The sequence below is a fragment of the Oncorhynchus masou genome, chromosome 30, assembly GCF_036934945.1.
Source record: "Oncorhynchus masou masou isolate Uvic2021 chromosome 30, UVic_Omas_1.1, whole genome shotgun sequence".
NCBI classification, from domain to species: Eukaryota; Metazoa; Chordata; class Actinopteri; order Salmoniformes; family Salmonidae; genus Oncorhynchus; species Oncorhynchus masou.
Genome location: NC_088241.1, coordinates 68,432,513 through 68,452,554, shown reverse-complemented (window position 1 = coordinate 68,452,554; position 20,042 = coordinate 68,432,513). Strand labels below are relative to the sequence as shown.

Genomic DNA, 20,042 nt, shown 5'->3' with positions numbered 1-20,042 from the left:
TGAAACTTCACTCTACAGTGTACTGAAACTTCACTCTACAGTGTACTGAAACTTCACTCTACACAGTGTACTGACCCTTCACTCTACACAGTGTACTGAACATCGACACAGAGACAGTACAGACCCCCACCCACCTCTCAATGAAGCATAGTACCACTCCCTAGCCAAACTGGGGTCATGCATTCTTCACTGCCAGTGATTGATTCTGCACATGTGTGTGTGTGTATTGGTGAGGGGTGATTAAGAGGGATGAACTGTTCTTGAGACATTTTTTTAAAACACAATAAGGGTGAACAGATTGGCATTTCTGATGAAGCGAGTCTAAATTCCATCTACAGATTGCAATCTTTTCCTTGAAGCAATGCAGAGATAGAAGTGACAATAGAGGGGAAAACTACAAGCTGTTTGTAGCTAGAACTTCCACGTCTCCTTTTGACTATCGGGTCCTCTAGGATCATTTCTCCAAACAAAAAGCAGTTGAAGGGAAGCGAGAAAAAAGAAATCGCTATTCATGTTGTTTTTTTTTTAAAACATATTTTATTCCGTTTCCATCAATTTCACAATAAGTTAACTTAGGTTCAAAGTTCATTCACAAACAACTTTCAGAGAATGTAAACATCTCTAAAATGTTTCAGTTCAGGAAGGAAACGTCATCAACGGCTGTCCTGCGATGTAAACAATCATGTCAAGTAAAACATTTATTTGACAATATCGAACTAGAATTACAGAATTCATATTAAATTCCGATGTCATATATTTTATTATCTCGTGTGCTAAATTACCAAAAATGTAAATATATTTCCTTGGACATGTAGGTCATATTAACATCAGGTAACAAACTGCAACCCAAAGTTTACAAAAAGGTGTAGACAGAACATGGAAAATGGTTTCAAAACTAGACAACTTAATGTGAAATATACAAACAAGTAATTGAATTAAAACAGCTAAGACAAGCCAGGAATGCCATTGGCATTAATCCTTAACACATAGATTTTGTTTCCCTTAAGGGTTGGACTGCTGACTAATAAATAATGATTATTACAGTATAGAGTGAAAGTGAAGATGAAGAAGGAACCTAAACCGCTGACTGACAGCGATGACATCACGTCCCTTCATGACACCACACTCTGTTTGACAGAGAGTTTCAAATGTAGGGGATCGTCTGACTCTGGCATGACATTACCCACAATTCCTTTGTCTTTTTAAACTATTTATTTGTACAGTAACTGGCATCAGTAAAAATGTATAAAGTACAACATAAGGCACTTTATCATTACAAACAAAATAGATCAAATTAAACACCCTTCTTTTTTTTTTTTTACAAAAATGAAACCTGATCAAATCCTACGCTAGCGTAGTGTAGAGTTCAAGGGTCGATGAAGGAGACAGCGATGTAGCGTGTTCCGTTGGTGGTGGGCAGGCCTTCGTGGAGGTGTGTCAGACGGCCTGGATGCATGAAACTCCAGCCCTTCCTGGGAGAATCTACGGAGCAGTTATACCTGTGGAACCGACAGCCTCCACCCTGGAGAGAGAGAGAGAGAGAGAGAGAGAGAGAGAGAGAGAGAGAGAGAGGGGGAGAATCTAGTGAGCAGTTATACCTGTGTAACCGACAGCCTCCACCCTGGAGAGAGAGAGAGAGAGAGAGAGAGAGGGGGGGAATCTAGTGAGCAGTTATACCTGTGGAACCGACAGCCTCCACCCTGAAGAGAGAGAGAGAGAAAGAGAGAGAGAGAGAGAGAGAGAGAGGGGGAGAATCTAGTGAGCAGTTATACCTGTGGAACCGACAGCCAACACCCTGGAGAGAGAGAGAGGGCGGGGGGAGCGAGAGAAAGAGGGGGAGTAGAGATATAGAGAAAGAGAGAGAAGGGGGGGACAGAGAGAGAGGAGAGGGGGGGACAGCGGTGGAAAAGGTACCCAATTGTCATACTTGATTAAAAGTAAAGACACCTTAATAGAAAGTTTAAGTAAAAGTGAAAGTTACCCAGTAAAATACTACTTGAGCAAACGTCTAAAAGTATTTGGTTTTAAATATACATAAGTATCAAAAGTAAATGTAACTGCTAAAAAATACTTAAGTATAGATCATTTTTAATTCCATATACAGTGAAAAAGGTATTTGATGATTTTGTATGTTTGCCCACTGATGTTTGCCCACAGACTATTAATTTAATTGTAGGTTTTTTTTAACAGAATAACAACAACAAAATCCAAAAAAATGCATGTCAAAAATGTTATAAATTGATTTGCATTTTAATGAGGGAAATAAGTAATTGTCCCCCTCTCAATGAGAAAGATTTCTAGCTCCCAGGTGTCTTTTATACAGGTAACGAGCTGAGATTAGGAGCACACTGTCTTTTATACAGGTAACGAGCTGAGATTAGGAGCACACTGTCTTTTATACAGGTAACGAGCTGAGATTAGGAGCACACTGTCTTTTATACAGGTAACGAGCTGAGATTAGGAGCACACTGTCTTTTATACAGGTAACGAGCTGAGATTAGGAGCACACTGTCTTTTATACAGGTAACGAGCTGAGATTAGGAGCACATTGTCTTTTATACAGGTAACGAGCTGAGATTAGGAGCACACTGTCTTTTATACAGGTAACGAGCTGAGATTAGGAGCACACTGTCTTTTATACAGGTAACGAGCTGAGATTAGGAGCACACTGTCTTTTATACAGGTAACGAGCTGAGATTAGGAGCACACTGTCTTTTATACAGGTAACGAGCTGAGATTAGGAACACACTGTCTTTTATACAGGTAACGAGCTGAGATTAGGAGCACACTGTCTTTTATAAAGGTAACGAGCTGAGATTAGGAACACACTGTCTTTTATACAGGTAACGAGCTGAGATTAGGAACACACTGTCTTTTATACAGGTAACGAGCTGAGATTAGGAGCACACTGTCTTTTATACAGGTAACGAGCTGAGATTAGGAGCACACTGTCTTTTATACAGGTAACGAGCTGAGATTAGGAGCACACTCTTAAAGGGAGTGTTCTCAGTTATTCTGTCTCTCACTGTTCAAATAAACCTCCCATTAAAATGATAGACGTATGATTTCTTTGTCAGTGGGCAAACGTACAAAATCAGCAGGGGATCAAACACTTTTTTCCCTCACTGTATTAAGCAAAGCAGACAGCACCATTTTCTTGTTTTAAAAATGTACAGATAGCCAGGGGCACACTCCAACAATCAGACATCATTTACAAACGATGTAATAGAACACACTCCCAGGTGGCACAGTGGGCCAGTGCTAGCTGTATTAAGAAGCAGTGCGGCTTGGTTGGCTTGTGTTTCGGAGGACGCATGACGTTCAACCTTCGTCTCTCCTGAGCCCGTATGGGAGTTGTAGCGATGAGACAAGATAGTAGCTACTACACTGGGGATAGAACACAACACCGTGGATAGAACAGAACACTGTCCACTTGTAGATAGAACACAACACTGTCCACGAAGAGATAGAGCACAACACTGTCCACTAGGAGATAGAACACAACACTGTCCACTAGGAGATGGAACACAACACTGTCCACTAGGAGATGGAACACAACACTGTCCACTAGGAGATGGAACACAACACTGGGGATCGAACAGAACACTGTCCACTAGGAGATAGAACACAACACTGTCCACTAGGAGATAGAACACAACACTGTCCACTTGGAGATAAAACAGAACACTGTCCACTAAGAGATAGAACACAACACTGGGGATGGAACACAACACTGTCCACTAAGAGATAGAACACAACACTGTCCACTAAGAGATAGAACACAACACTGGGGAGAGAACACAACACTGTCCACTAAGATATAGAACAGAACACTGTCCACTAGGAGATAGAAAACAACAATGTCCACGAGGAGATAGAACACAACACTGTCCACTAGGAGATAGAACAGAACACTGTCCACTAGGAGATAGAAAACAACACTGTCCACTAAGAGATAGAACACAACACTGTCCACTAGGAGATAGAACACAACACTGTCCACTAGGAGATAGAACAGAACACTGTCCACTAGGAGATAGAAAACAACACTGTCCACTAGGAGATGGAACACAACACTGGGGATAGAACACAACACTGTCCACTAGGAGATGGAACACAACACTGTCCACTAGGAGATAGAACACAACACTGTCCACTAAGAGATGGAACACAACACTGTCCACTAGGAGATAGAACACAACACTGTCCACTAGGAGATAGAACACAACACTGTCCACTAGGAGATAGAACACAACACTGTCCACTAGGAGATAGAACACAACACTGTCCACTAGGAGATAGAACACAACACTGTCCACTAGGAGATAGAACACAACACTGTCCACTAAGAGATAGAACACAACACTGTCCACTAGGAGATGGAACACAACACTGGGGATAGAACACAACACTGTCCACTAGGAGATGGAACACAACACTGTCCACTAAGAGATAGAACACAACACTGTCCACTAAGAGATGGAACACAACACTGTCCACTAGGAGATAGAACACAACACTGTCCACTAGGAGATAGAACACAACACTGTCCACTAGGAGATAGAACACAACACTGTCCACTAGGAGATAGAACACAACACTGTCCACTAAGAGATAGAACACAACACTGTCCACTAAGAGATAGAACACAACACTGTCCACTAGGAGATGGAACACAACACTGTCCACTAGGAGATGGAACACAACACTGTCCACTAAGAGATAGAACACAACACTGTCCACTAAGAGATAGAACACAACACTGTCCACTAGGAGATAGAACACAACACTGTCCACTAAGAGATAGAACACAACACTGTCCACTAAGATATAGAACAGAACACTGTCCACTAGGAGATAGAACAGAACACTGTCCACTAGGAGATAGAACAGAACACTGTCCACTAGAAAATAGAACAGAACACTGTCCACTAAGAGATAGAACAGAACACTGTCCACTAGGATATAGAACACAACACTGGGGATAGAACACAACACTGTCCACTAGGAGATGGAACACAACACTGGGGATAGAACACAACACTGTCCACTAGGAGATAGAACACAACACTGTCCACTAAGAGATAGAACACAACACTGTCCACGAGGAGATAGAACACAACACTGTCCACTAGGAGATGGAACACAACACTGTCCACTAAGAGATAGAACACAACACTGGGGATAGAACACAACACTGTTCACTAGGAGATAGAACACAACACTGTCCACGAGGAGAACACTGTCCACTTGGAGATAAAACAGAACACTGTCCACAAAGAGATAGAACACAACACTGGGGATAGAACACAACACTGTTCACTAGGAGATAGAACACAACACTGTCCACGAGGAGAACACTGTCCACTTGGAGATAAAACAGAACACTGTCCACAAAGAGATAGAACACAACACTGGGGATAGAACACAACACTGTTCACTAGGAGATAGAACACAACACTGTCCACGAGGAGAACACTGTCCACTAAGAGATAGAACACAACACTGGGGATAGAACACAACACTGTCCACGAGGAGATAGAACACAACACTGTCCACTAGGAGATGGAACACAACACTGGGGATAGAACACAACACTGTCCACTAGGAGATAGAACAGAACACTGTCCACTAGGAGATAGAACACAACACTGTCCACTAAGAGATAGAACACAACACTGTCCACTAGGAGATAGAACACAACACTGGGGATAGAACACAACACTGTCCACTAGGAGATAGAACAGAACACTGTCCACTAGGAGATAGAACACAACACTGTCCACTAAGAGATAGAACACAACACTGTCCACTAGGAGATAGAACACAACACTGTCCACTAGGAGATAGAACACAACACTGTCCACTAGGAGATAGAACACAACACTGGGGATAGAACACAACACTGTCCACTAGGAGATAGAACACAACACTGGGGATAGAACACAACACTGTCCACTAGGAGATAGAACAGAACACTGTCCACTAAGAGATAGAACACAACACTGGGGATAGAACACAACACTGTCCACGAGGAGATAGAACAGAACACTGTCCACTAAGAGATAGAACACAACAATGTCCACTAGGAGATAGAACACAACACTGTGCACTAGGAGATAGAACAGAACACAGTCCACTAAGAGATAGAACACAACACTGGGGATAGAACAGAACACTGTCCACTAAGAGATAGAACACAACACTGTCCACTAGAAAATAGAACAGAACACTGTCCACTAAGAGATAGAACACAACACTGTCCACTAGGAGATAGAACACAACACTGTCCACTAAGAGATAGAACACAACACTGTCCACTAAGAGATAGAACAGAACACTGGGGATAGAACACAACACTGTCCACTAGGAGATAGAACACAACACTGTCCACTAAGAGATAGAACACAACACTGTCCACTAGGAGATAGAACACAACACTGTCCACGAGGAGATAGAACACAACACTGTCCACTAAGAGATAGAACACAACACTGTCCACTAGAAAATAGAACAGAACACTGTCCACTAGGAGATAGAACACAACACTGTCCACTAGGAGATAGAACACAACACTGTCCACTAAGAGATAGAACACAACACTGTCCACTAGGAGATAGAACACAACACTGTCCACTAAGAGATAGAACACAACACTGTCCACTAAGAGATAGAACACAACACTGTCCACTAAGAGATAGAACACAACACTGTCCACTAAGAGATAGAACACAACACTGTCCACTAAGAGATAGAACACAACACTGTCCACTAAGAGATAGAACACAACACTGTCCACTAAGAGATAGAACACAACACTGTCCACTAGGAGATAGAACACAACACTGTCCACTAAGAGATAGAACACAACACTGTGGTGTATAGGGAGGTGTATAGGGAGGGGTACAGGGAGGGGTATAGGGAGGTGTATAGGGAGGGGTATAGGGAGGTGTACAGGGAGGTGTATAGGGAGGTGTATAGGGAGGGAGGTGTATAGGGAGGGAGGTGTATAGGGAGGGAGGTGTATAGGGAGGGAGGTGTATAGGGAGGTGTACATGGAGGGAGGTGTACAGGGAGGTGTATAGGGAGGGGTATAGGGAGGTGTATAGGGAGGGGTATAGGGAGGTGTACAGGGAGGTGTATAGGGAGGTGTATAGGGAGGGAGGTGTACAGGGAGGTGTACAGGGAGGGAGGTGTATAGGGAGGGAGGTGTATAGGGAGGGAGGTGTATAGGGAGGTGTACATGGAGGGAGGTGTACAGGGAGGTGTATAGGGAGGTGTATAGGGAGGGGTATAGGGAGGTGTACAGGGAGGTGCATAGAGAGGTGTATAGGGAGGTGTACAGGGAGGTGTATAGGGAGGTGTATAGGGAGGGAGGTGTATAGGGAGGGAGGTGTATAGAGAGGTGTATAGGGAGGTATACAGGGAGGGAGGTGTACAGGGAGGGAGGTGTACAGGGAGGGAGGTGTACAGGGAGGTGTACAGGGAGGTGTATAGGGAGGTGTATAGGCAGGTGTATAGGGAGGGGGGTGTATAGGGAGGGAGGTGTACAGGGAGGGAGGTGTACAGGGAGGTGTACAGGGAGGTGTATAGGGAGGTGTATAGGGAGGTGTACAGGGAGGGAGGTGTATAGGGAGGTGTATAGGGAGGTGTACAGGGAGGGAGGTGTATAGGGAGGTGTATAGGGAGGGAGGTGTATAGGGAGGTGTATAGGGAGGTGTACAGGGAGGTGTACAGGGAGGGAGGTGTATAGGGAGGTGTACAGGGAGGGAGGTGTACATGGAGGTGTACAGGGAGGTGTACAGGGAGGGAGGTGTATAGGGAGGTGTATAGGGAGGGAGGTGTATAGGGAGGTGTATAGGGAGGTGTACAGGGAGGTGTACAGGGAGGGAGGTGTATAGGGATGTGTACAGGGAGGGAGGTGTATAGGGAGGTGTACAGGGAGGTGTACAGGGAGGTGTACAGGGAGGGAGGTGTATAGGGAGGTGTACAGGGAGGGAGGTGTATAGGGAGGTGTACAGGGAGGTGTACAGGGAGGTGTACAGGGAGGTGTACAGGGAGGGAGGTGTATAGGGAGGTGTACAGGGAGGTGTACAGGGAGGGAGGTGTATAGGGAGGTGTACAGGGAGGGAGGTGTATAGGGAGGTGTACAGGGAGGTGTACAGGGAGGTGTACAGGGAGGTGTACAGGGAGGGAGGTGTATAGGGAGGTGTACAGGGAGGGAGGTGTATAGGGAGGTGTACAGGGAGGTGTACAGGGAGGGAGGTGTATAGGGAGGTGTATAGGGAGGTGTACAGGGAGGTGTACAGGGAGGGAGGTGTATAGGGATGTGTACAGGGAGGGAGGTGTATAGGGAGGGAGGTGTATAGGGATGTGTACAGGGAGGGAGGTGTATAGGGAGGGAGGTGTATAGGGATGTGTACAGGGAGGGAGGTGTATAGGGAGGGGGGTGTATAGGGAGGGGGTGTATAGGGATGTGTACAGGGAGGGAGGTGTATAGGGAGGGGGTGTATAGGGATGTGTACAGGGAGGGAGGTGTATAGGGAGGGGGTGTATAGGGATGTGTACAGGGAGGGAGGTGTACAGGGAGGTGTACAGGGAGGTGTATAGGGAGGTGTACAGGGAGGTGTATTGGGAGGGAGGTGTACAGGGAGGTGTACAGGGAGGTGTACAGGGAGGTGTACAGGGAGGGAGGTGTATAGGGAGGTGTATAGTGAGGGAGGTGTATAGGGAGGTGTATAGGGAGGGAGGTGTATAGGGAGGTGTACAGGGAGGTGTATAGGGAGGGAGGTGTATAGGGAGGTGTACAGGGAGGTGTATAGGGAGGGAGGTGTATAGGGAGGTGTATAGGGAGGGAGGTGTATAGGGAGGGAGGTGTATAGGGAGGTGTATAGGGAGGGAGGTGTATAGGGAGGTGTATAGGGAGGGAGTGTTTAGGGAGGTGTATAGGGAGGTGTATAGGGAGGGAGGTGTATAGGGAGGGAGTGTTTAGGGAGGTGTATAGGGAGGGAGGTGTATAGGGAGGGAGGTGTATAGGGAGGGAGGTGTATAGGGAGGGAGGTGTATAGGGAGGGAGGTGTATAGGGAGGGAGGTGTATAGGGAGGGAGGTGTATAGGGAGGGAGGTGTATAGGGAGGGAGGTGTATAGAGAGGTGTATAGGGAGGTGTATAGGGAGGGAGGTGTATAGGGAGGTGTATAGGGAGAGGTGTATAGGGAGGGAGGTGTATAGGGAGGTGTACATGGAGGGAGGTGTATAGGGAGGGAGGTGTATAGGGAGGGAGGTGTACATGGAGGTGTACAGGGAGGTGTATAGGGAGGGAGGTGTATAGGGAGGGAGGTGTACGTTTGTGTTGAGATTCAGTACAATGTTTTACCTGGAAGTCAGTTCCTTTGCTGTTGAGAGCAACGTTGATGGTGAATGTGGAGGAGTCATGATGGGGTCTCAGGTAGGCCTGCCTGCCGGGGGTGTACTTCACTACGAAGTTCATCACTGCATAGCCCTGTGGAGAACAGCCCAAATCACACATTTACACTGAACAAAAATATAAAACGCAACATGCAACAATTTCATAGAACGAAACCAGTCAATTTAAATAATTTCTAGGCTCTAATTTATGGCTTTCACATGACTGGGAATACAGATATGCATTTGTTGGTCACAGATATCTTTAAAAAAAAAAGGTATCTGGTGTGAACATTTGCCTCATGCAGCGCGACACATCTCCTTCACATAGAGTTGATCAGGCTGTTGATTGTGGCCTGAGGAATGTTGTCCCACTCCTCTCCAATGGCTGTGTGAAGTTGCTGGATATTGGAGGGAACTGGTGTCGTACACGTCGATCCAGAGCATCCCAAACATGCTCAACGGGTGACATGTCTGGTGAGTATACAGGCTATGGAAGAACTGGGACCTTTTCAGCTTCCAGGAATTGTGTACAGATCCTTGAGACTTGTGTCCGTGCATCATCATGCTGAAACATGAGCGTGGCAGATGAATGACACGACAATGGGCCTCAGGATCTCCTCACGGTATCTCTGTTCATTCAAATTGCCATCGATGAAATGAAATTGTGTTCGTTGTCCGTAGATTCTACCTGCCCATACCATAACCACACCAGCACCACCATGGGGCACATTGTTCACAACGTTAAAATCAGCAAACCACTTGGCCACATGTCCCCCGTCACGCTCAAAGTCATCACCATCTGCCTGGTACAGTTGAAACTGGGATTCATCCATGAAGAGCACACTTCTCCAGCATGCCAGTGGTCATCGAAAGTGAGTATTTGGCCCACTGAAGTCGGTTACGACGCCAAACTGCATTCAGGTCAAGACCCTGGTGAGGACGACGAGCACGCAGATGAGCTCCACTGAGACAGTTTCTGACAGTTTGTGCAGAAATGATTTGGTTGTGCAAACCCACAGTTTCATCAGCTGTCCGGGTGGCTGGTCCCAGACCATCCCGCAGGCGAAGAATCCGGATGTGGAGGTCTTGGACTGGTGTGGTTACACATGGTCTGCGGTTGTGAGGCCGGTTGGATGTACTGCTAAATGATCTAAAACAACTTTTGAGGCGGCTTGTGGTAGATAAATGAACAATAAATGATCTGGCAACAACTCTGGTGGACATTCCTGCAGTCAGCATGCCTACTGCACGCTCCTTCAAAACTTGAGACATCTGGCACATATGACAAAACTGCAATATGTAGACAGGTGAGAACAAATAAATCTAGTTCCTGCTCATTTTGTACAAGCTGGGCATCCTATTAGTTCTCTCATTGGACTAGAAAGGGTAAAGATGTCCTGCAAGGGAAGGGGACTTTGACATCTTCTTCAAAAGGGAATCTTTCTGGATCCACAGGCTGAACACGCTGTCTCCTCTTTGGCCGAAACGAGGAGTTTGACTTGAAACCCTTTTGATGTCTTTCACAAGCTCTTTGTCATTATCTGCTTTCTCAACGTATAAATTGAACAATAGATCTGAAGGGGATGTTGGATAATTGCGAATAAATATACTGAAGAACTCTGTCATGCACTATGGAGGAGGGTTGAGGTAACAGGAGGGATGAGGTAACAGGAGGGTTGAGGTAACAGGAGGGTTGAGGTAACAGGAGGGTTGAGGTAACAGGAGGGATGATGTAACAGGAGGGTTGAGGTAACAGGAGGGATGAGGTAACAGGAGGGTTGAGGTAACAGGAGGGTTGAGGTAACAGGAGGGTTGAGGTAACAGGAGGGTTGAGGTAACAGGAGGGATGAGGTAACAGGAGGGTTGAGGTAACAGGAGGGTTGAGGTAACAGGAGGGTTGAGGTAACAGGAGGGTTGAGGTAACAGGAGGGTTGAGGTAACAGGAGGGTTGAGGTAACAGGAGGGTTGAGGTAACAGGAGGGTTGATGTAACAGGAGGGTTGACCAGACAGACAGACAGACAGACAGACAGACAGACAGACAGATACCTTGGTGTAGTATCCGGAGAAGACTTTGAGCGTGACGGGGGATATGAACTCTCTGATGAAGTGTAGCCACTCCTTATCGTAGCCGATCTGCTTCATGTGGATGTCATCGGTCGGCACCGTCTCATAGCCGCCAGTGATCCTCTTGTCCTGATAGTAAGAAACCAGGAAACAACAACAGGACATTGATAGAACCTACCAGAACCTCCTCCGTGTGGCTGTGTGAGACTGCTGTCTCCAGGGTGATGGATGTTAGGGATGATGACAGATGAGGGTGTGTGTGAGTTTAAACCTGAACGACCTGGACGTGGCAGAGACACCCCCCCCCCCCTTTATGGGGTCGGCTACAACTGGTTTTCAGGGGAAATGGAAAGAGAGCCTGTGCTGAGTCTTCCTCTTTTATTATCCTTATCAAGGAGACACTCCACCTTCTTAACTCCTCCTCCACATTCACTGGATTGGTTGAACAGTGTAGAAGAGAACCCCCCCCAGACACCAGGTATCTCAGAACCCCACACCTGTACTATGAACATGAGTTTATAATATAATATAGCACTGAATAAAACTACGCACATGAATTATGAACATGCGTTAATAATATAATATAGCACTGAATAAAACTACGCACATGAATTATGAACATGAGTTTATAATATAATATAGCACTACATAAAACTGCGCACATGAATTAAAACAGGTATCAACACCCCTTTAATTGCTGTTTTAAAGTCAGATCTGCCAGCTACAATAGTATTAACAACAGCAGGGGGTCAATCCAGGGGGCGCTATGACACCATTTTAAAGGGAATGGATGCTCTGTGAACACCAGATGAGGAAATTGCCTTTACAATCTGCCGGCTCTGTCTTATAAGGCTCTTTGGATTGAATCCCGGCCCTCTGTGTAATAATAACAGATCTGGTTTATACGGAAAGGGAACAGTATGTACTATGTTTGACCTCTGACCTCGTGGTTGCCTCCAGACCAGGACCCATAGTGTTCCATCTCCTCCACCAGCTCATCACAGGCCCGCTCCGTGAAGACCGGGAACCAGAAGACATCTGGACACGGCTAGAGGAGACACGCACACGCACACACACACACACACACACGCACACACACACACACACACACGCACACACACACACGTTTAGAAGGACGAGGCTTCAGAGGCCAAATCAATATACATTTATCAACTTCAACAAGTTCAATGAACTCAGGAACTCACAAACAAAATAAAAACTCAGGAAGTTAGGAAGCATGGAGAACATGGAGAAACATGAGGTATTGTTGAAAGACGATCAGAAAAAATGAAGATTAAGTACTCTTATAGTGCGTCTGTCCAGCTGTAGACTAAATGAATGAGCTCTATAGTGTGTCTGTCCAGCTGCAGACTAAATTAATGAGCTCTATAGTGTCTGTCCAGCAGCAGACTAAATGAATGAGCTCTATAGTGTGTCTGTCCAGCTGCAGACTAAATGAATGAGCTCTATAGTGTGTCTGTCCAGCAGCACTGTATGAATGAGCTCTATAGTGTGTCTGTCCAGCAGCACTGTATGAATGAGCTCTATAGTGTGTCTGTCCAGCAGCAGACTGTATGAATGAGCTCTATAGTGTGTCTGTCCAGCAGCAGACTGTATGAATGAGCTCTATAGTGTGTCTGTCCAGCTGCAGACTAAATGAATGAGCTCTATAGTGTGTCTGTCCAGCAGTACTGTATGAATGAGCTCTATAGCGTGTCTGTCCAGCTGCAGACTAAATGAATGAGCTCTATAGCGTGTCTGTCCAGCAGCAGACTGTATGAATGAGCTCTATAGTGTGTCTGTCCAGCAGCAGACTGTATGAATGAGCTCTATGTAAACTGACATGTGTGCACACACCTCTTCTAAGTAGTTCTCTGTGAAGATGCGTGTGTAGTTGGGGTGGATGTATTTCTCCTTCCAGTCCTGGTACATGGATAGATAGAGAGGAGACAGAGAGAGAGAGACAGAGACAGAGAGAGAGAGAGAGAGAGAGGAGAGAGACAGAGACAGAGAGAGAGAGAGAGAGAGAGAGAGAGAGAGAGAGGAGAGAGAGAGAGAGAGAGAGAGAGAGAGAGAGAGAGAGGAGAGAGAGAGAGGAGAGAGAGACAGAGAGAGAGAGACAGAGACAGAGACAGAGACAGAGAGAGAGAGAGAGAGAGAGAGGAGAGAGAGAGAGGAGAGAGAGACAGAGAGAGAGAGACAGAGACAGAGACAGAGACAGAGACAGAGAGAGAGAGAGAGAGAGAGAGAGAGAGAGAGAGAGAGACAGAGACAGAGAGAGAGACAGAGAGAGAGAGAGAGGAGAGAGAGACAGAGAGAGAGAGAGAGAGACAGAGACAGAGAGAGAGAGAGAGAGAGAGAGAGAGAGACAGAGACAGAGACAGAGAGAGAGGAGAGAGAGAGAGGAGAGAGAGTCAGAGAGACAGAGGCAGATTGGTACCATACACAACCCAGAATCCACAGTAAATCACAGATCCTTATCAGCCAAGTTCACAAAACGTTTCAAGCAAATGTTTTATTTACTACAAACAATACAGACAAATGGCTATCGTATCTCATGACATCAAAACATATTTAAAAAGAAAACAAAAAGTAGGGAGGACCTACCATTGGATTTTCAAATATTTGCCACAAATCACTGTTATAGTGTGACGTGTTGAAGTTCGCTGTGGATATTAGCCTTCCAAACTCATGGCGGTTTGTAATGTACATGAACATTCCCTGTAGCGGACAGAGAAAGTCAAATTAGCCTTCCCACAATGCTCAGTCATTAAGTAGAAGTACATCTGCATTAGTTGCTTACAGGGGGGGTACATGTCAGGGGGAGGGACAGGGAGGGGACATGGTAGGGGGAGAGAGGGACAGGGAGGGGACATGATAGGGGGAGGGACAGGGAGGGAGGGAGGGGACATGATAGGAGGAGGGAGGGGACATGATGGGGGGCATGGTAGGGGGAGGGAGAGGACATGATAGGGGGAGGGAGGGGACATGATAGGGGGAGGGAGACAGGGAGGGAGGGAGGGGACATGATAGGAGGAGGGAGGGGACATGATAGGGGGAGGGAGGGGACATGATAGGGGGAGGGAGGGGACATGATAGGGGGAGGGAGGGGACATGATATGGGGAGGGAGGGGACATGATGGGGGGAGGGACAGGGAGGGAGGGAGGGGACATGATAGGAGGAGGGAGGGGACATGATACGGGGAGGGAGGGGACATGATAGGGGGAGGGAGGGGACATGATAGGGGGAGGGAGGGGACATGGTAGGGGGAGAGAGGGACAGGGAGGGGACATGATAGGAGGAGGGAGGGGACATGATACGGGGAGGGAGGGGACATGATAGGGGGAGGGAGGGGACATGATGGGGGGAGGGAGGGGACATGATAGGGGGAGGGAGGGGACATGATAGGAGGAGGGAGGGGACATGATAGGGGGAGGGAGGGGACATGATAGGGGGAGGGAGGGGACATGATAGGGGGAGGGAGGGGACATGGTAGGGGGAGAGAGGGACAGGGAGGGGACATGATAGGAGGAGGGAGGGGACATGATACGGGGAGGGAGGGGACATGATAGGGGGAGGGAGGGGACATGATGGGGGAGGGAGGGGACATGATAGGGGGAGGGAGGGGACATGATAGGAGGAGGGAGGGGACATGATACGGGGAGGGAGGGGACATGATAGGGGGAGGGAGGGGACATGAAAGGAGGAGGGAGGGGACATGATACGGGGAGGGAGGGGACATGATAGGAGGAGGGAGGGGACATGATACGGGGAGGGAGGGGACATGATATGGGGAGGGAGGGGACATGGTATGGGGAGGGAGGGGACATGATATGGGGAGGGAGGGGACATGATGGGGGGCATGGTAGGGGGAGGACAGGGAGGGAGGGGTAATGATAGGGGGAGGGAGGGGACATGATAGGAGGAGGGAGGGGACATGATACGGGGAGGGAGGGGACATGATGGGGGGCATGGTAGGGGGAGGACAGGGAGGGAGGGGTAATGATAGGGGGAGGGAGGGGACATGGTAGGGGAGGGAGGGGACATGGTAGGGGAGTGAGAGGACATGGTAGGGGAGGGAGAGGACATGGTAGGGGAGGGAGAGGACATGGTAGGGGAGGGAGAGGACATGGTAGGGGGAGTGAGAGGACATGGTAGGGGAGGGAGAGGACATGGTAGGGGGAGGGAGAGGACATGGTAGGGGAGGGAGAGGACATGGTAGGGGAGGGAGAGGACATGGTAGGTGGAGGGAGAGGACATGGTAGGTGGAGGGAGAGGACATGGTAGGGGGAGGGAGAGGACATGGTAGATGGAGGGAGAGGACATGGTAGGGGAGGGAGGGGACATGATAGGGGAGGGAGGGGACATGGTAGGGGAGGGAGGGGACATGGTAGGGAGAGGGAGGGACAGGGAGGGGACATGATAGGGGGGGACAGGGAGGGAGGGGACATGGTAGGGGGAGGGAAGGCGTCTGGCGTTGCATTGTGGGGGGAGGAGGAGGGACGCAGCTGAACTGGACCCACTCTCAGACTTGGCTTTCTGTCTTTTCCCAGAATGCTGACCAGCTGGGAGGTTTGGCTTGTTTGGGATTTCAGACCATCTGTTTCTAATACAAATGATTTCTCCAAATAATGATTTCTGATTTTATTGAAGTGGTTTTAGGAGGTGTACTGATAGTCTAGGTCTGATCAGCTAGCCTGGTGTGAGACGGTCACAGCGTTGGGGTTTAGGGAGAAGCTTCTCACATGTATAGATGTGAAGAGGGGAGGGGAATAAGCATCTTAACTGCTGGGAACCTGCAGGTGAAAATTACTATGGCTCCGCGACTATAGTAGCTCCGTGACTATAGTAGCTCAGAGACTACAGTAGCTCCGTGACTATAGTAGCTCAGAGACTACAGTAGCTCCGTGACTATAGTAGCTAAGTGACTATAGTAGCTAAGTGACTATAGTAGCTAAGTGACTACAATAGCTCCGTGACTATAGTAGCTCCATTACATAGTAGTTCCGTGGCTATAGTAGCCCCGTGACTATAGTAGCTCGGCGACTATAGCTCCGTGACTATAGCTCAATTACTATAGTAGCTCCCATTACCACAGTAGCTCCGTGGCTATAGTAGCCCCGTGACTATAGTAGCTCGGCGACTATAGCTACGTTACTATAGCTCCGTGACTATAGCTCAATTACTATAGTAGCTCCGCGATTATAGTAGCTCCGCGACTATAGTAGCTCCGTTACTATAGCTCTGTTACTATAGTAGCTCCGTTACTATAGCTCCGTTACTATAGTAGCCCCGTTACTATAGCTCCGTTACTATAGTAGCCCCGTTACTATAGCTCCGTTACTATAGTAGCTCCGTTACTATAGCTCTGTTACTATAGTAGCTCCATGGCTATACTAGCCCCATGACTATAGTGGCTCGGCGACTATAGCTCTGTGGCTATTGTAGCTCTGTTACATAGTAGCTCCGCAACTATAGCTACGTTACTATAGCTCAATTACTATAGTAGCTCCGTGACTATAGTAGCTCTGTGACTATAGCTCTGTTACTATAGTAGCTCCGCAACTATAGCTACGTTACTATAGCTCCGTTACTATAGTAGCTCCGTTACTACAGTAGCTCCGTGACTATAGTAGCTCCATTACTATAGTAGCTCCGTGGCTATAGCTCCGTGACTATAGTAGCTCCGTGACTATAGCTCAATTACTATAGCAGCTCCGTGACTATAGTAGCTCTGTGATTATAGTAGCTCCGTGACTATAGCAGCTCCGTCACTATAGCAGCTCTGCGACTACATCTCCGTGACTATAGTAGCTCTGTGATTATAGTAGCTCCGTGACTATAGTAGCTCCATCACTATAGCAGCTCTGCGACTACAGCTCCGTGACTATAGTAGCTCTGTGATTATAGTAGCTCCGTGACTATAGTAGCTCCGTCACTATAGCAGCTCTGCGACTACAGCTCCGTGACTATAGTAGCTCCATGACTAAAGTAGCTCCGTGAACATAGTAGCTCCGTGACTATAGTAGCTCTACGACCATAATAGCTCCGTTACTATAGCAGTTCTGCGACTATAGCTCCGCGACTATAGCAGCTCTGCGACCATAGCAGCTCCGTGACTATAGCAGCTCTGTAACTAAAGTAGCTCCGTGACTATAGTAGCTCCGTGACTATAGCTCCATTACTATAGTAGCTCCGTGACTATAGCAGCTCCGTGACTATAGCAGCTACGTGACTATAGTAGCTCTGTAACTAAAGTAGCTCCATGACTATAGCAGCTCCGTGACTATAGCTCCATTACTAAAGTAGCTCTGCGACTATAGCAGCTCCGTGACTATAGTAGCTCCGTGACTATAGTAGCTCTGTAACTAAAGTAGCTCCATGACTATAGCAGCTCCGTGACTATAGCTCCATTAATATAGTAGCTCCGTGACTATAGCAGCTCCGTGACTATAGCAGCTCTGCGACTATAGTAGCTCTGCGACTATAGCAGCTCCGTGACTATAGCAGCTCCGTGACCATAGTAGCTCTGTAACTAAAGTAGCTCCATGACTATAGCAGCTCCGTGACTATAGCTCCATTACTATAGTAGCTCCGTGACTATAGCAGCTCCGTGACTATAGCAGCTCTGCGACTATAGCAGCTCCGTGACTATAGCAGCTCCGTGACTATAGCAGCTCCGTGACTATAGCAGCTCTGCGACTATACCTCCGTTACTATAGCTCTCACGGACTGATACACTACATACACAAACTATGTGGACACCCCTTCAAATTAGTGGATTCGGCTATTTCAGCAACACCCGTTGTTGAACGTTGCATAAAATCGAGCAGACAGACATGCAATCTCCATAGAGAAACATTGACAGTAGAATGGCCCGTCGTGAAGATGTCAGTGATTTTCAACGTGGCACCGTCATAGGATGCCACCTTTTCAACAAGTCAGTTTGTCAAATTTCTGCCCTGCTAGAGCCCCAGTCAACTGTAAGTGCTGTTATTGTGAAGTGGAAATGTCTAGGAGCAACAACGGCTCACCTGCTAAGTGGTAGGCCACACAAGCTAACAGAACGGGACCGCCGAGTGCTGAAGCGTGTAAAAATCATATGTCCTCGGTTGCAACCCTCACTACTGAGTTCCCAACTGCCTCTGGAAGCAACGTCAGCACAATAACTGTTCGTCGGGAGCTTCATGAAATGGGTTTCCATGGCCGAGCAGCCGCACACAAGCCTCAGATCACAATATGCAATGCCAAGCGACGGATGGAGTGGTGTAAAGCTCGCTGCTATTGGACTCTGGAGCAGTGGAAACTGGAGTGATGAATCACACTTCACCATCTTGCAGTCCAGCGGATGAATCTGGGTTGGCGGATGCCAGGAGAACGCTACCTGCCGCAATAAATAGTGCCAACTGTAAAGTTTGGTGGAGGAGGAATAATAGTCTGGGGTTGTTTTTCATGGTTCGGGGTAGGGCCCTTAGTTCCAGGGAAGGGAAATCTTAACGTTACAGCATACAATGACATTCTAGATGATTCTGTGCTTCCAACTTTGTGGCAACAGTTTGGGGAAGGCCCTTTCCTGTTTCAGCATGACAATGCCCCAGTGCACAAATCGAGGTCCATACAGAAATGGTTTGTCGAGATTGGTGAAGAAGAAGTTGACTGGCCGGCACAGAGCCCTGACCTCAACCCCATTGAACACATTTGGATGAATTAGAGCGCCGAATGCGAGCCGGGCCTAATCGCACCAACATCAGTGCCCGACCTCACGAATGCTAGTGTGGTTGAATGGAAGCAAGATCCCCCAGCAATGTGCCAGCATCTTGTGGAAAGCCTTCCCAGAAGAGTGGAGGCTGTTATAGCAGCAATGTGGGGACCAACTCCATATTAATGGCCATTCTTTTTTTATGAGATGTTCGACGAGTAGGTGTCCACATACTTTAGTGTATATCTGATCGTTATTCTCCTGCTAAGTACTCCTTGAGGGGCGGGAGGAACTACAAGAGATTCCTCAGTCTCTAACTCATCACAGGCGGAAGGTTAATTAACACCCCTTTTCCAAAGGGAGATACACAGCTTCATCTCTAATGGTTTGGCTCCTCTAAAAGGCCTCGGCAGACTTCCTGAAAGAGATCACATCTCTGGAGATGATTCCATACTTTATGTTTATATTTCATTTATATATATATATCCCATTTAGCAGACGCTTTTGTCCAAAGCGACTTACAAGTCGGCTGGGGCCACTACTTTTGCATATGGGTGGCCCCAGCGGGAATCGAACCCACGACGCTTGGCGTTGTAAGCGCCATGCTCTACCGACTGAGCCACACATCATTTATCAAATAAATAGCTCTAGAAAGGGTGATATTGTAATGCTTTGGTGGAAAAACATGTCTATTGGAATTCAGGTACTGAATTTTCAATTTTGTTGGGGATGGCTGGACATAGATTCTACGTTGGGCTGGACATAGGTTCTACGATGGGCCGGACAAAGGTTCTACGATGGGCCGGACAAAGGTTCTACGTTGGGCCGGACAAAGGTTCTACGTTGGGCCGGACAAAGGTTCTACGATGG

The 20,042-nt window shown here is 47.4% G+C and overlaps 1 protein-coding gene and 1 non-coding gene across 3 annotated transcripts in view; both read right to left on the bottom strand.

Moving 5' to 3' along the window:
* Positions 1–514: 514 nt before the first annotated feature.
* Positions 515–20,042, bottom strand: part of plod2 (procollagen-lysine, 2-oxoglutarate 5-dioxygenase 2) — a 128,338-nt gene continuing 108,810 nt past the window's right edge. For both annotated transcript variants that reach the window (XM_064949681.1, XM_064949682.1), the window contains 6 exons: positions 14,080–14,193; positions 13,330–13,395; positions 12,416–12,520; positions 11,455–11,601; positions 9,376–9,501; positions 515–1,522 (listed from right to left, as the gene is read on the bottom strand). In XM_064949681.1, the coding sequence (XP_064805753.1) occupies positions 1,367–1,522; positions 9,376–9,501; positions 11,455–11,601; positions 12,416–12,520; positions 13,330–13,395; positions 14,080–14,193 (714 nt within the window). In that variant the 3' untranslated portion in view covers positions 515–1,366. The remainder of the gene's footprint in view (positions 1,523–9,375; positions 9,502–11,454; positions 11,602–12,415; positions 12,521–13,329; positions 13,396–14,079; positions 14,194–20,042) is intronic.
* trnav-uac (transfer RNA valine (anticodon UAC)) lies at positions 19,728–19,797 on the bottom strand. Its single transcript has one exon. It is a non-coding gene; the product is annotated as a tRNA-Val (tRNA).